The 16734-nt window shown below is 46.4% G+C and overlaps 2 protein-coding genes across 2 annotated transcripts; both read right to left on the reverse strand.

Annotated features, from left to right (window-relative positions):
* Window positions 1–304: 304 nt before the first annotated feature.
* On the reverse strand, window positions 305–1803 carry LOC149352970 (uncharacterized). Its single transcript, XM_089582172.1, has one exon. The coding sequence runs from the start codon at window positions 1786–1788 to the stop codon at window positions 307–309; it is 1482 nt and encodes a 493-aa protein (XP_089438298.1). The 5' UTR covers window positions 1789–1803; the 3' UTR covers window positions 305–306.
* A 5429-nt stretch (window positions 1804–7232) lies between these two features.
* LOC149352971 (nose resistant to fluoxetine protein 6-like) lies at window positions 7233–11815 on the reverse strand. Its single transcript, XM_089575748.1, has 5 exons — window positions 11661–11815; window positions 8627–8747; window positions 8017–8203; window positions 7769–7911; window positions 7233–7415 (listed from the first exon to the last, which is right to left on the reverse strand). Exons 1-5 carry the CDS (start codon window positions 11813–11815, stop codon window positions 7233–7235), a joined length of 789 nt encoding a protein of 262 aa, XP_089431874.1.
* Window positions 11816–16734: the final 4919 nt, after the last annotated feature.

Raw genomic sequence — 16734 nt, forward strand, 5'->3', positions numbered from 1 at the left:
CAACTCCTCCACCTCTCGAGGGCCTGTCCTTGCGAAATACCTTGTACGAGGGTGGAAAGATGAGGTCATCGGTAATCTCGCTGTGCAGCCAAGTTTCTGTTATAACCGCAACGTGAGGGTCATGTTGTAGGAGAAGGATTTCAAGCTGTTCGGTTTTATTGGCGACGCTTCGAGCGTTAACATTAATTATTCGGAGATGCTTATTCACTGTCACTGTCGCAATTCCTTTGTCGCCTCTATTACGTTTATGTTGGGGAAATCGGTATTTAGAAGCAGAGACCTTTTTATGGCTTATAATTGCGTGATCTATGGAGTTGACTGCACCACTGAAGGCGTTAAGGGTCGTGTCTGTTTCGTACGATAGTTTTTTCGCAAAGGCACCTTGTCGTTCTTTTCATAGTCCCAAACGTAGGCTTGACTGTTGATAAAAATTTTGTCGAAAACTAACGAAACTTTGTCGCCTTTATCGCGGTTTGGCTTGGTACTGTTCCAGAGATTTCTTCTTATGTCTCTTGTTTTATAGGAAAAGTCTTCACCGATCGATATACCACTGTCTTTCAGTTTACGTCCTTGCTTTAGAATTTCGGTTTTTTGACGAGAGTCCAGGAGCTTGAATATAACTGGCCTAGTTTTGTTCTCTGCAGGTTTTCCCAAACGATGAATGCGCTCTATGGTAACTGGTGCGAGATCAAGTTTGTCTTGAATGATCTTTTGATTAACATCACGCTCCAGGGACTCAGAAGTCTCGTCTTCTTCTTCTTTGAAGCCGTAAACAATTAGGTTCGATCTACGGCTGCGGTTTTCCAAATCATCTATTCTGTTTTCCAGGTTTTGAATTACACGATTCATAGATTCGAGCTGGTCTTGACAGAGAACGATTTTGGCTTCCAGTCTCGATACTGCGTCCAGTTTAGTTTCTATGTCAGTCAACCGTTTTTCTTTTATCTCTTTGATGTCTGCAGCTATATCTTCCAGTTGTTTTGAAAGTTGTGCATTATTGGGACCCGGATTTGTCTCAATATCACCATCCAGCACTAACAATTCTTTCAAGTACAGAGCAACTCGATAGAAGAACCAACATATCCGTGGGCACGGCAGCAGAAATAGAAAGGGATCACTAGAACGAATACATTTTGCGTAGCGTTTCCTCACCTGCGGAATGAAGAGGAACGGATTAGGTGACCGCATCCCTGAAATGCCACCGTGCCCAGTGGGCGCGCCGGTCCCGAGTGGGTCATTTATAGGCTGGTGATGTGGTGGCGCTGCTCCTGGGACATGCACGCTGTCATCGGTGCGTGTAGCCGCTGACTGTCTTATCATGAAATTCCAGGGCGTCGGATGAAGCACAGGATCCACGTGAAAGGCGGTGATGTTCTGGATGACGAACTCCTTTTCATGCACAGGCGGCCCGGCGAAGCAGCTGGCGGTGGCCAACAGCACACCGATCCACAACTGCGGAATGAAGAGGAACGGATTAGGTGACCGCATCCCTGAAATGCCACCGTGCCCAGTGGGCGCGCCGGTCCCGAGTGGGTCATTTATAGGCTGGTGATGTGGTGGCGCTGCTCCTGGGACATGCACGCTGTCATCGGTGCGTGTAGCCGCTGACTGTCTTATCATGAAATTCCAGGGCGTCGGATGAAGCACAGGATCCACGTGAAAGGCGGTGATGTTCTGGATGACGAACTCCTTTTCATGCACAGGCGGCCCGGCGAAGCAGCTGGCGGTGGCCAACAGCACACCGATCCACAACTGCGGAATGAAGAGGAACGGATTAGGTGACCGCATCCCTGAAATGCCACCGTGCCCAGTCAGATTAAGTAGGTTGCTGGCAATATTTTGACGCAAATGCACGCTGCAAAGATGCCAGTATATTTACGCGTGGTAAAAGTGAATGTGCAAGAAAATATCAGGAATTGATTCACATTAACACACAGCTGTCACCCCACCGCGTTTCTAATAAAAAAAAAAGCATTTTCTTGAGTGCGGCAGCATGCGTAATTGGCAGTGAATACGCTCTGCGATGTTTAAATCTCCCGCGCCCCGCGTGAGCGCAGGAGAGGAGAACAGCGGAGAAGGAAACCTTGTCCATGTCGGCCAACGTGACGTCACGTTGAGGAGCCGGGGATGCTTCGGCGCACCCGAGCGAGCTTTCACCGCGCGTTGTTTCTCGTGCTGCATGCGTTGTTCCTCGTACTGCGTGCGTTGTGACGAGCAAAGCGTGTCAGCCGACCTTGAGAATCATGTTCAACACGAGGTACCACTCTGCGTTCGTGTCCACGAACAACCACGGCCGCGACTGTGTCGTCTTCCACTGTTTTCCGCCATAAGCTCGCAGCGCAAGCGCTTGCTGCTGTGACGAATTCAAGTCGACCAAAGCAAGCGTACTCTGCTCGAAGCACTTCCGTAAGTGCGGCTACATGCAGGGCTTGTCCCTAATGTGATCTCTGGAGATTTCTGTCGAAAAGGCGCGGCTGAACCATGACACAGTTCCTTCGATTTTCTCGCGCATGAGAGGCGTGTCACCATTCCGAAGAAGCGCCTTTTCTATAAGTAGAAACATGCTCACTTCGCCCCTGCATAAACCTTATAGAGGCTCAAGCATATGTAGTTCTCCTCAGCTTAGGTGATAGCCAGTCCACCTGAGGCATGCTCAGCAAGGCTCGGTTAGTGATTTTATACCCGGTTCGACGTGTCCAAGCAAAGCAAAGCACAATAAAGCAAAGCAAGCAAGCATCGAAGCTCTTCATATGCTGCATCTCGTTTAATCGTAGCTAAGAAATTAAAATGAAAGAGTTCGACGTTCTGATTTCGGATGCAAATTTAAGATAGAAATGAATGCCAACCAAGTTTTTGCAAAAAAACACCATGTTTTGCAACCTTATTCGGTATCTTCATCAAGTTGTGGCAGCGGGCGAGTTGCAGCTAGCTTGGCTTTTAAACACACATATACTTGGCCACCACTTCACTGAATCTAAACTGCAAATCTAAGAAGGGCGAACGTGTCCGAGGGAGCGATTAATATTTTCTGGCATCTGCTGAACGCGCCACGAGTGAAGCGGCAGCCTTGTGCGCGTATTGGGCTTGGTTTCGAGCGCACAATGATTGCGTCACTATCCTGTGGTCACATGCCTCGCAGTGCTTGGCCACTGCGCTTCGCTCATTTTGACATCAACTTTGTGCTGCTTCATCGTTTCCTTGAATACTTTCTTGCCCCAACCTACAACGCAAGGCACTCAGAACAGGATTTTTTTTTCTACACAGCGCTTTGGGCCTTTTCTTTAGGATGACTCTCTCTCGGGCGAGCCAGGAGGCGTCCGGTGGTGGTAATTGACTTGAGTATTGTTCGCACTCCTTCCTTTCCGAGAATACGAGCCGAGGTTGTACTGGCACCTTTTACGCATGGTCTGCATACGCGTGTTTCACGCTGACGTGTGCTTGTGCTAGGGGTAGAATTTTTTTGCTTCTGTCTTTTTTGGTTTCAGGTGATAAGTGGAATGAAAAAATTGTAGTATACTTTTCTTTGGAGGTCAGTAAAAGAATATTCGCCATATTCGCTTTTACAACACCACGGAAAACTGCGATCTGCACTCAACGCAGCGCCGGATTCGCATCGGCAGCTTCTCCAGTCCTCAAAGTGTCGTCACGACCTCTCTTGTCCAATCACGGGCGGCGGCGCGCCGCACGGTGTGCTACGCGGCACAGGCCGCATATTTCTGCTAAAAAAGGCAATGCGAGTTTGTTTTTGCCTTATTTGGATGCGATATTCCAGTATACAGCATGAAAAACTAAAGGACGCCGCTGCCAGCCTGATCTAAAAAAAAAGTGCTTCAGTCTCCCTTCAAATTAATGATTGGTCGTTCGGGAAAGCTGAAAGACCGATATCGCAAGCAGCTGCGCTACGACATCACCACCGCGATGAACCCTGGGAGTTGTGGCACTCCGGCCAGGTGCCGTTGTTTCCGTTGCCACGCGGTCCTTCGTTGTCCGCATATAGGTTTTATAGGACACGCGGCTTCATCTAAACGCCGCCAAATGCTGTGGCAGGTACAGCGAGCAGACGTCAGCGGGTTTCGCGTTTATTGGAAAAGAAAAATGGTCCACAAAAGGAGCAAGCTGGTCAGAGGGGCAGCTAGCGAAGCTGTGTTCAGCACATTTATTTTCTTCTACTGGAGGTAAATCAGTGTAAGTTGGCACAGCGTAAGTTGTGCTGAAGGCGCTTAAATTGTGTTCAAGTTCGTGGGCTGCTTCACCTTGGCGCTACTTCATGAGCCGTGTTTGCAGCATTCTGCCCGGTGTAGGGTGGTGATGGAAGAAGTCAGTGAAGCTTTAGTGCCATATTCAAGCTTACACAGGACGTGCGGCCGAGCTATAAGACTCTTTACCTCAGAGCTCATATACACTTACGGAGTTCGGCGACCCACCAGCCACGGTGACTCAGTTGCTTTGACGTTCTGTTGCTGATCCCAAGGTCGCGGGATCGAATCCCGGTCGTGGCAGCAGCATATCGGTGGAGGCGAAATGCAAGAACGCCCATGTGATGTGCGTTGTCTGCGCACGTTAAGCAACCTCGGTGGTCTAAAGTAACCTGCAGCTCTCTACTATGGCGTCCCTTATAGACCATATGTGTGTCGCCTTGAGACGTTAAACATTGTTATCATTATTATATTTCAGCGACACATATTTCTTGCACAGAATCAAACCGCTACGCCAGACCTAAACGAACAGGGGAAACTCCCCGTCATGAGGAGCAAAACCGCAAAACAGGACGGGACAGAGGCAGGCGACCACAACGGTTTTGCTCCTCATTATATCCTACCAACTGGCCTACAACCACGCCCTTCTAAGAAACTCCCCGTGTTCATCGCCAACTAAATAAAAATAATAAAAGTAGAGGCATCAGACTTCAGTTTCTTAAAATACGTTTATTACCGCTCCTGCAATCCATGACGTCCAAGCTGATATGAGCTAAGCGAAGCGAGGGACATGACGATGCAAGTTCAATGCAGCAAAAATTTTAAACTACTTTCTTTCGTGACTGCATGTCTTTGCATGCTACTTCATTTGTCACCCGATACCTTTCGGTTCGAAGTTGCCGGCAGCTGGGCGTAACATCAAAGTACGTTTGCCTTTTAGTGCAAAAGCACTACATAACACGGTCCCAACCAAGAATTTTGCGTGATGCCTCGGAGTAACTCCGGCAAGCTCAGGCTTCTTCGGAGGAGCGCCGAGCAAGCTGCAGTCAATGGGCGGAAGCTTAGGGTGAGTTCGGAGAAGCGTCGCGTCAGCTGTAGCCAACGGGAGGGTGACCTTGAGGGTGACTTGGCCAAACCTAGTATAGCAAAGGCCCATGCAGGAATAAAATAAATACTGCCGTGACCGGGTTTCGAATCCACGGCGGCGCTGCACGAGAGCACTATGCTATCGCCGATCACGCCTCTTGTTAAACTGCAACGCACTATCGCGCTGTGCACTGCACATTGCCGTCAACTGCCGTCTGTAGCGCGAACAGATCAGATCAGCTTAACCTCGATCAGAGCTTAACCTGAGTCTAATATCGTCGCCAGACGTGCCGACGACCCAGCAAAGAATAACAATGAGCCAACAAGGCTAAACACATGCTTTCGCACGTCTACTCGGTTTAAATACAATAAAACCCTACCACCCTTTTGTCTCCTCTATTCTTTGTCATTTTCTTCCACTACAGGGTAGGAAACAAAATACCCCCAGCTCTCTTTACTTATCCTACCTATTCTTCCTCGTCCATGTCTACCCTTTGGTGCTGCGGAGAGCACGCTGTTCACTTTCGCCTTGCCTTTTCAGGGCGCACGTTTCACTGTTACTGCGAGACTGTTTATCCACCAGCTTTTTACTAGCTGTACACTGTTAACTATAAATTCGTTTTCTTTCAGTTAGATTTTGCGAGATGCCGTCGAGCAAATGGCACATTAGATATCAATCGTCGAACACAAAATATGTAGACTGCTTTTTTCTTCAATTCTTTTTTATTCACGCAAACGTTGGTCGTCTGTGCGATGTACGGTAGGCAGAATTGCATCCGTTAATTTGTGTATCTGCTGCTGTGTATCTGCACCACGCGCGTGCACGTGGCGAATTACTGATCGATAAATACTGCCATGGGGGTGATCAGTGTATGTCTCGCATCTGCGTAATGTGTCGCAGAGATGGTTCTGTGACATGCATTCGCGCTTGCAGCCTTTTTGAATGAGTTGCAGCATGCATGGGCTCAGGGATGATTTGGTTTATGGTTTGTTTAATGGGGTTTAACGTCCCAAAGCGACTAAGGCTATGAGAGACGCCGTAGTGGAGGGCTCCGGAAATTTCGACCACCTGGGGTTCTTTAACGTGCACTGACATCGCACAGTACACGGGCCTCTAGAATTTCTCCTCCAAAGAAATTCAACCGCCGCGGCCGGGATCAAACCCGCGTCTTTCGGGTCAGCAGCCGAGCACCATAACCACTGAGCCACCGCGGCGGCCTATGTGCTCCGGGATGAGTAAAATGGTGTATTGTTATTTTCGTATACCATGAAGGGAGTTTTATGCGACTGTGGGTCGATGGTCGGTGGCGAGACCACTACAGCTCGTCTTTCTGAGGGCGTTGAACTAAGGCCGAACGAAGTGGAAGCGCCCGAGAAAGACTGACCGTCGTTTCATCAGGAGGACAGGTTTTTGTCAAGGTCCTCCTAGACGGGCCATCTTATTAAAAGTCGTCCAGCTTTTTGGGGGCATTTCTTTTTCACTCTGCCTCACTTTCACGTTATGACTCCCACTGTCCAGTCTTTCATGCAGAATTTGGACACCTTAGAGCATTGGCAATGTTGAGCTTCATAAATGCTGCAGCAGCACTCCTCTTCAATGCAACGGCTTACTCCACAATGATATTCTTGGAATGGAAGCTAGGGAAGCTTTGTTCAGCATATGGCCGCTTTCGTAGCGCAATATCGATCTTGTCGGTCGGCGCCTTCTTGTGGAAGGCGCGCAGATGCGCGCACAATGATACAGGGGTCGAGTGACTTGAGTCGAGTGTCTTGTTTGAGCTTACGCCGTAACATTGGTGGACGTGTTTCACGATTTACATGAAATATACTGCATACAGAGCAGCTGACTGTGCCGAGTGCAGAATCGAGAAAACCCACCGCTCGAGGGCAGGGGCCTGCGTCCAAAACTGAGAGCCATGCTTCTAGACGCACTCAGTTAGCAAGGCAGCCTTACAGGCGGCAGCAGTTCTGATTGAGCGAGTCTTGAGAACCCTTTTTACCACCTCGGCTGAAGGCGCGCTTGAGACCGTTCAGGGCCATCTTGCTCAGCTTGACGGTGGGGCACTCGCACAGAAGGTACATCAGGTACGCGAACATGGAGATAAGCACTGTGTGGCCCAGGTAGTCCCGCACCTGCAGAGAACGAATCATTAGGAGCCACAATGGCCACAAGTGTTAGGCTTTCCACTAACGATTACTATCATTGTAATGAGTGTTTCTCTATCACCTTTGGTTACACAAGCTGAGATGTTCGACAGCTGTCTGCAATGGCCATTTTACTGACCCTATATAAATACACACGCTCGGACACACACGTGTACAGAAGCATGCACACAAAACCACCGCCAAACCAATGAGATATAAAGACATATAAAAGTGCATACAGTGCCACGGCGAGACAGATGGATGCTCGCGGAGTGTATTTCACACGAGTGATCGAAAACGAACTACAACGCCTAACTAGCTGGGAAAAAGAAGATACCAACCATGGACCATTGCGTGTAGTACACCGAATGCCGCAGTGTGACCAGCCTCGTAGAGATAACGAGCATCTTCACCAGGTACCCGCAGTACGTTAGCCGACTCAGAGGCACAAAGACGTCCAGCGAGAGCAGCCGGTTCACGAGCGCTGCACATAAAAGCGTAGTTCCGTCACGCGACTGTTGTTCAGACAATCTGCGCGTAATGTACACGCCGATCGAGGCCTAGAAAATGGATTTGAACAGAGACGCACCGGCCTGTCCGGTGGCGCAGACGAACGCGACCCAGCAGACGGCCGTCGCCCAGACAAGCCTGTGCAGGCCGGCGTATGTGGAGGCCCAGGCTTGCACGTACGCTCCGCGTAGGTTCCAGTCGAAGACAAAGTACACCACTGCGAGACCCCCAGCTACGCTTAGCAGCCAGCACACGGCGTACGTGACCTGGGGAACGAAGAACGTCGTTTGTAGGCCTTCTTGCATGCGGTCATGGCAGGCAAAAATGATGGTGGTTCATCGAAGCCGTTTTTGCCACAGCTTCACGCGACTTCGACGGACGTGAAAACACCGGTACTGCGCTTCTCAGTGTTTTATTTTTCGAATTCTATTCAACATTCATCGCCTGTTAAGGGCCCCTTAATGATGTATATTATTTGAGGACGGAGCATGAGCAAACATGCGTCGATACAGTACATTGCATCCTCAATGCAAATAACCAAAGTATTTTATGCGTTCCGAAGATGTCCCCCGCACAGCAAGCGAAGAGTTTAAAATAAATATTGGTACAGGTGCGGGAATGTAACTATACAGAACAAGCACGTTTTATGTATTTTGCTCCAAAACTATAAAGACAGACCAAGTGCGTACCTTTCCAAACCTGACATGGCTGTACCTGTGAAAGCAGAAAGCCACAAGGACTCCGGCCACGAAGCAGGTCAGGTGGCCTGTCGGCCACAAATACATGGCTGCATGGCCTTTGAAGAAGAGACTGCAAAAAAAATCATAACAGTCACCGATCGATGAAAGGAGAAACGTGTGAGCCGTAGCTTCATTTGTGCCGTACATAGGTTAACGGGCTGCTGCCGATTTCAAGAAAAGGTACGGAACTACACATAAATAACCTTTGATCGAACCGCCAGAAGTTTCGGACGGAGGCTGTTTAAAGAGGTGGCGCTGGCAGGACGTGTTCACAAGTAATCAAAAAATACTATTCGATAATTACGAAGTACCAACTCGCAAGTGTTTTCTAGCTAATGATGATAATAATACGCGCGTCCGAAGCAGCAAAAACCCCCATTAAACTGAAACTCAAACGCATGCACTATCTGCAGTTAAGACTGACTAGCAGTCTGAATTGCTGTCTGTACTATGAGTGATTTAGCCGACAGCTTCCCGTAGAAACTACACATCGCAATATAGAGTGAAAAATGAGGCATGGCTATCTACACTTCATAGTCTTATCTCTATGACTAAAAAACTTGCCCGCGTGGGCCAAATATTAGCTCACCTAAAGATAATTTAGCTGTTAACTATTTGGCCTCTTGTGCATATGGTACGCCGGGACTACGGAGCAATGCTTCCACTTATTTTCCGTTGTACTCCCCGCAGTATAAACCATGAACTGGGGCACTTGTCTCAAGAAAATGTGACATGCTAATGAGATTACATTTCAGCCTTTAAATCAGTTTGTTCCATAGGCGAGTTTACTACAAAATGCAATCTGGAGCAGCTCCACACCGTGCCATATGCGGAAAATTAAAACAATGTGCTTCGGAATTATTTGAATCCTAAATTCGTAGACTGGGGGGGCCAGTCTGTAAGAATTAATATCTGAAAGACGAACTCAGCTTTAAAACAACACGTATAAAGGCGAGGACAGGACTGTCTCCTCCTTTTCTACGTGTTGTTTCAATGATATACGTTCATCGTGGAAATATTATTTGAATGAAGTAGGGTTCACCGCCGCGGGTGGAAACCTCAACGAGCCAGCGTTCTTGTAATGAGGTCCAGCATCTGTAGACAGGTCTGCGCTCACACAAGCCCAGTGTGACAACAGCAGCATGGTAGCAACGTGAATGTAAACCAGTGCAAGCCCGAGCTTATTATCTGCAATAAATTCCTGCTACAGCCGGAGTGTCTCCCTCTTAAAAAAAAAAATGACAACATAACAACTTCTGACGATCATGCGTGGGCCACACTCAGACCTTCTAGTATGAGAATTAGCAATACAAAACGCCACGGAGTCGATCGAGCACTGCGCCACTGACAGTTCAGAACTGTTGCCTCCACGTAGTCAACAAAAACTGCCCTCAAAATCTTTATATTGAAACCGCGGTTGCGAGTGATTTGACAATAGCCATGCAGTTGTGTATTCAGTAGAAGGCCCCGTTGGCCAAATATCACCCCATTTCAGATGCCCAACCGTCATAAGCCTAAGGGCTCGCACAACAGCCAAGTTGTTTACAGAAGTGGCTCAAGTTTCGGTCGACAGCGCACCCGCATTAGTCTGAAATAGAGCGTTAGTTGTCACCACTTTGATGAGATCGTACTCTGGCGAACTTGCTGCGCACTTCTCCCCAGGTAAAGCATAAAAAAACACTCATGTGAAGGTCGAAGTAACGTGGCCAGACGAGATCCCGTGACGCGTTTCACGTGACATAAATGGCTTCCGGCCGCGCGGTACGACTTGTGCCGCAGAACATTTTTCCCGCAGCTCCGATGACCAATCCGTCACTATCGCCGCGCTCACGGAAATGGTATTGCTGCTACATCGAGTAACTCGGACCGAGAAGAGCTCGTGCGGCGAACTTTAGACCATTGTAAGCCTAATCAATATGACGATGCTTAGAAGTTCTTGGAAGTTCATGCAGCTGGAATGAAAAGATGCCGCGAAGAAACAAAGCCACTCTAGGTTTTAGAATGACTATAGACATGCATCTAATTTTAGCTGCATGTTTTCTTGCCTGTAATAATTCCTCCGCGCGGTATTCGCCTAAGACCGCTAAGTAATTTATAACTGAAATTCCTCTATCACGCTGTTTCGGTTTCGTCGTCCGAACGGTGGCTGTGACGTGTAAGGTGCTTTTAGGCCACGTGGGCATGCGTGAAAAAAACAAAAAAACGCAATATAACGTACCACTCAACAGCTGATACGGCGGTCGTTGTCATTCCGGCTCTGCAAGCAGCGTGGCTTAAGCGTAGTAGTGAGTTAAAACTACGTATCTGTGACTATATCGCAGTTTTTCATGCCTCAAGTTTTGAACACCTTATACGTCCCAACCATCGGTCGGTTGATGAAACCGAAACATCATAAAGAATTAATTAAATTATACATTATTTAGTGGTCGTAGGGGAATACTGCGGGGTGATCCATGTATATTAATGCCCCAAACATCATTTGAAAGAAGAAAACACGCAAGCCAGAAATTAGTGTAATACTCCTTTGAAGTCTGTAGCGCAACGGACGGGATACCTACCGAGAGAAGGCCAGCGTAGCAGGGGGCGCAGAAAGTTAGGTGGGCGGATGAGATTAAGAAGTTTGCGGGGAGAGGGTGGCCGCAATTGGCACAGGACAGGGGTAATTAGAGAGATATGGGAGAGGGCTTTGTCCTGCAGTAGACTTAGTCAGGCTGCTGCTGATGATGATACTCATTTAATTTGCTTTTTACTGTGAAGTTAAACGCCCAGAAGAAGCAGTCAGCTAACACAGAGCTCGTTGCAGGCAATGTACGCAGTATCACATGGTATCACCGCGGCAACCGGAAACGCAAAGGTCGGACACGTGCGAACAGCTGGCGTCTCAGCCGCGTACAGTTTGCACGTCGGTGCGCGACGGCTCACCCCTGCTACCCGTACTAAGTCTCACGTGCGTCCTGCCAGGTGAATGAACCGTGCCACTCACTCAATGTCAGATATGTGCGTGTACGGCAGGGGCTCGAAGGCGTTGAGGTAGTGCTGGACGCCCACGGCGACGCAGGCGCCCACTGCGACGAAGACCAGGCAGACCACTCCGGCGACGGGCTTCCTGCGATCAGCAGAAGCGAACGCATTGCTCATGAAGCCAGAGAGGCAGGGAGAAAGTATCTTTTGCTTATCCCGAGTTTGTACACAAGATCTGGCTAGACCTCTGTGCCTCATGTCAGCGTTAATGTGGGGTAAACAGGCGCTGCTTGACGCCTTCGGGACGGCAAGTCAAGCGTCCAAGCAGAGAGGAAGAGAAGCCAAAGAACCGATATCAGCAGAGTACAAAAAGAACACAAGCAACCAGGCTCCTTCTTTCACATTTTTTCACGATATTACGAAGACGCCCCTTCGTACGCGCCCCTTCGCGATACCCAAGCTTCCGTCATTTTCGGACTCATGTTTTGTTTTCTTTCGAGATTTTCTTTTTGACACACACCTTGCTCCAACTACAGTATTTAAATTATTTCCAACCTGTGCGCTGTAGCCATATTGCTCACAGGACAGCTGTGTGCACCGGGCGCTACCAATTCCAACGCGCTCGCGGCAGATGCGCGCAGCGGCAGCTTATATAGCGAATTAAACAACGCACAGGGAGCGCTTGACAGCGCCAGGTGAAAAAAGCAGTCCAGGTTGGAAGTGTCTCTGAAACCCTCTTTCGCTGCGGTCGCTTTTACTCGTTGTCTCAGTTTGTGCTAGCGCATCGGGTCAGGACCCCGACCGACGCTCATTTCTAATTCCAACAGCGGTGCAACCAGAACTGAGATGTGAGTAGACGCCACGCGATATTATGCGCACAGGCGTGCACCTATGACGTTTGGTTTATTGGGTTTCGGGTCAGCAGCCGAGCACCATATATAACCACTGCGTCAACGCAGCGGCTGTCGCACAGAATAGAACAGGAATATTAGTGCAATTATTCGGCTACTTTAAGCCATTGACAGTTTCGGTCGCAGGGAAAAACACATTCGAAAGAAACATTTTGTATTACAGTTTACTTCTTCCTGAGGTTGCGATACCGCGTAAAGCAAAACCATGTCGCACAGGATTCCGGCGGCATCCTTTTAATGCTGGAATACGCTTGACTTTACTTTCGGAGGCAAATGCGTAATTAACTTTCCGGTAGACATAGCAGCTAGCGCTCCTAGCGGCTCCTACATTAAGCACAAGTACTGTTTTAAACGGGGGCTAGCTCGTTTTATTGAATAACTGACGGGAAAATCCAGCAACTGTCGCGAAGGAAGCTGTTCATAGACCTGAGCTGGCGTATTTATGTGTATATGTATATGTATCAGCAGCGCGAACACCACACAAGAAGAAGAAGGAGAAGAAGGTAAAGAGCGCTGAACTTCCAACTTTTATTTGAGCAAAAATTGAACCCGCACTTTTATACACATACCAGGTAAAATCCCACCAGGGGGGAATCAAGGCGTGCTATCGAATTGGGACCAACACGTTGTCCAGGGCATCAAAATGATAACTACTATCGCACTATACAAAGACTTCCATGAAAAGCACGAATGACATGAAAAAAAAAACATGTTCTCTTTTGTCAATAGCAACCAATCAAAACTAGTTATAGGTGGTGACCTAAATATTAATCTCCTTAAACATAGTACGGCATCACAGGGTTTCACATTACTCCTTGAGTCACACGACTTCAAGAACTTCATTACAGAGCCAACACGCATCACAGTAGAATCAGAATCACTAGTAGATATGTTCATCACCCAAAGTTACATAGACGATATAAAGGCTGGTGTTATTGCGACTAGTATAAGCGACCACTTGCCAATATATATGTTTTGGAATGCTAATACTCAGAATAAAAGAAAAGCTATTCTAGAAACGTTCACAGTTGAGGACATATCTCCTAATGCGCTTGATAATTTTCGGACTCAAATTTCTTTAACAAACTGGGACGCCGTGTTCGAATCTCGCCAAGCAAATGAGGCATACGATATTTTCCTCGATATTTTCAAACGCGTTTACAGGGATTGCTTCAAAATTAAAAATGTTAAAAAACCTAAAAAAGTACGGAAGCCTTGGATTACGGCCGAATGCCTTGCTATGATCCGTAAGAAGACGTCCATGTATGCGCAATTCATAAAAAATAGGAACCCAGCAGACCTCGCTAATTTTAAAAAGTACAGAAATTTCGTGACGCGCTTTCTTCGAAATGCAAAACAGGCTTATTTTAACAGCTTACTTGGCAGGGTAAATAATCGCACCAATGAGCTATGGCGCGCTCTAAATACCATCATGAACCGCAATAAATCGAGAAATGACGATATTCAAGTAACACAAAACGGAAAAACTCTCGAGGGCTTTCAACTCGCAGACGCATTTAACTCCTATTTTGTTAACTTAGTAAAAAGTGGTCATGATGAACGTGTGACGAGCTACTTGCGTAATCGTAACAAACATACCGCTTTTTTTTAACCAACATCTGAGAATGAAATACGTTCGGTCTTTACATCACTAAGCAATAGCAACACAAGAGATATTGATGGTCTTAGAATTACACCGATCAAGTTTGTCTTAGACTACATTTTGCCTGTGCTCAATGACATATACAACTTATGTTTGTCATCAGGTGTATTTCCCGATAGCATGAAACGTGCTAAAGTGACTGTTATTTATAAATTAGGCGATAAAAATGCATTTTCAAACTATCGCCCCATATCTGTCCTTCCCGTTCTCTCAAAACCGCTTGAGAAGTTAGTATTGCTGAGGCTGGACTCATTCTGCAATAAGCATTCATTAATTTCCCCTTTCCAGTTTGGCTTCCGAAAAGGTATGTCCACAGAGTTAGCCTTACTAACACAAAAAGAAATCATCCTTAATTCATTTTTGGATAAGAAATTTTATAATGGGCATTTTCATAGATTTCACAAGAGCATTCGACAGTTTAAATCACCAAACGCTTATAGGAAAATTAGAATTTTATGGGTTTCGAGGCATTGCCTTGGAATTTCTCAAATCATATCTTTCAAACCGAAAACAGTGCGTTGCTATAAATAACAATTTTTCTTCTCTTATGAACTTGAATGCAGGCGTTCCTCAGGGCAGCATATTGGGGCCACAGCTTTTTAACTTGTATATAAATGATATAGGGAATATAGCCGAGGAATCACAACTTATTGTTTATGCCGATGACACAAGTATTTTTGTTCAGTCAGATAATCCCAGTGATTTGTGCAATAACGTAAATTTGACACTACAAAACCTATACGAATGGAGCAATAGAAATTCCCTGCAGATCAACAGTGCAAAAACCAAAGCTGTCCTGTTTACACCCTATCAAAAGCCAATTATCTACAACTTTAACATTCATATCGGCAATAATCCTATTGAAGTGGTTTCAGAAGCAAAGACACTTGGTGTGACATTTCATCAGCACTTATCATGGAACTCACACGTGCAGCATATATTAACCAATCTTGCCAAAATATCAGGAGTACTCTGGAGGCTTCGTTATATTTTACCACTGAAATTTAAGCTATTAATATATAACGCGTTGTTCTATGCTCAACTAAATTACTGCGGACTTGTATGGGGCACAACATCAAAAGAAAACATAAATAAGATTTTTTCTCTGCAGAAGAAAGCCCTTCGTCACGTAGTCAACATTCCAAGTGAAAGCCCATTACATAATACCTATTATGAATACAAAATTATACCTTCTCCAACATTATATGACTTTAACCTGTCGATGAGATATAAACATAGCTTAAAAACTAATAACAATGCATTTTTGTCTTTATGTAGTTTAAAAAGCCTTCCTGACAGGGGGTATGTATTTCGGAATAAAGGAACATGGCACGTGCCATTCACCAGGCTAACACACGGGCTAGATAGCGTCGAAAATCGCCTTCCGAGATTATTGAACAAATTATTAATGATGGAAATCGACCTGCAAACAGCCACTAAATGTAATATAAAACTTCATTTCATCAACCAGTTTCATGGCGTTTAACAGTGTCAACCATCTTCATAACCAAAAACAGAGCTTTTGTAACACGTCATTTCATCCCAGAGTACTGTAGTTGTGTCCGTTTGTTTTTACTATTTATTTTCCCTTATATTCAGGCGAGTTTGTTTATTAACATTGTCATTTTTCAGGCCTGCTATCACGCGAGTGTTTGTTGCATTTTGTTGTATTTTTTATATTGTAAAAGACTGCTTTTGTAACATTATTCATTTCCTGCGCGAAAATCGCATGTGCTGTAAATTGTTCTCTTTTAAACACTCAACATTTCATCCATAACTGCTGCACAAACTGCCATGTAAAGGGGGTGGGGACCCAGTCAAGCTTGCCTCAGAGCAGCTTTTTGTCCCCACTCCCTGCATTTTTATTTGTACTAAAAATGCAAAATAAAGATTGATTGATTGATTGATTGATATTTAAGTTATTGAATTCAAATCAGCCTAAAGTGTCAAATACTCCTGCTTGCTCTAAACGAATGCCAAGAATACTGCGTTTCGCTATTGCAATTTAATCATTGATTTGCAATGCTAGCATTATTTGTTTTTTTTCTTCTTAAACTATTGTCGTGCGCTACGGAGAACACACTGAAAATACGCGAGAGGTTCAAATATGGCGCACTTAGCTTTTCAGTTATGTACAATATTTGGTTTGGTTTATTAGGGTTTAACGTCCCAAAGCGACTCAGGCTATGAGAGACGCCGTAGTGAAGGGTTCCGGAAATTTCGACCACCCGGGGTTCTTTATCGCGCACTGACATCGCACAGCATACGAGCCTCTAGAATTTCGCCTCTCTCGAAATTCGGCTGCCGCGGCCGCGGGCTCGAACCCGCGTCTTTCGGGTCAGCAGCCGAGCGCCGTAACCACTGAGCCACCGCTGCGGGTTGTACAATATTTGCGGTCTGATCCGTGATATGCCTTGATTATCCCATAGCAGCAATGCTTGCGCGCTGTTGGATGTTTCATCTCGTGCATACAGAACGAACAAGACGAGGAAGGTTGTCACTAAATAAAACTTTAAGTGCTC

This window comes from Amblyomma mixtum, chromosome 3 (assembly GCF_055824585.1).
Source record: "Amblyomma mixtum isolate Tamu chromosome 3, ASM5582458v1, whole genome shotgun sequence".
Lineage (NCBI taxonomy): Eukaryota > Metazoa > Arthropoda > Arachnida > Ixodida > Ixodidae > Amblyomma > Amblyomma mixtum.

What these genes read in the sequence shown, in the direction of transcription:
- LOC149352971 (XM_089575748.1), bottom strand. Translation starts at nt 11,815, where the DNA reads ATGAGCAATGCGTTCGCTTCTGCTGATCGCAGGAAGCCCGTCGCCGGA. An exon ending in GCCATGTCAGGTTTGGAAAG is followed by an intron (nt 8,204 to 8,626) that starts GTACGCACTTGG and finishes TTCGTTCCCCAG; the next exon opens with GTCACGTACGCCGTGTGCTG. An exon ending in ACTACACGCAATGGTCCATG is followed by an intron (nt 7,416 to 7,768) that starts GTTGGTATCTTC and finishes CGTTCTCTGCAG; the next exon opens with GTGCGGGACTACCTGGGCCA.
- LOC149352970 (XM_089582172.1), bottom strand. Translation starts at nt 1,788, where the DNA reads ATGCGGTCACCTAATCCGTTCCTCTTCATTCCGCAGTTGTGGATCGGT.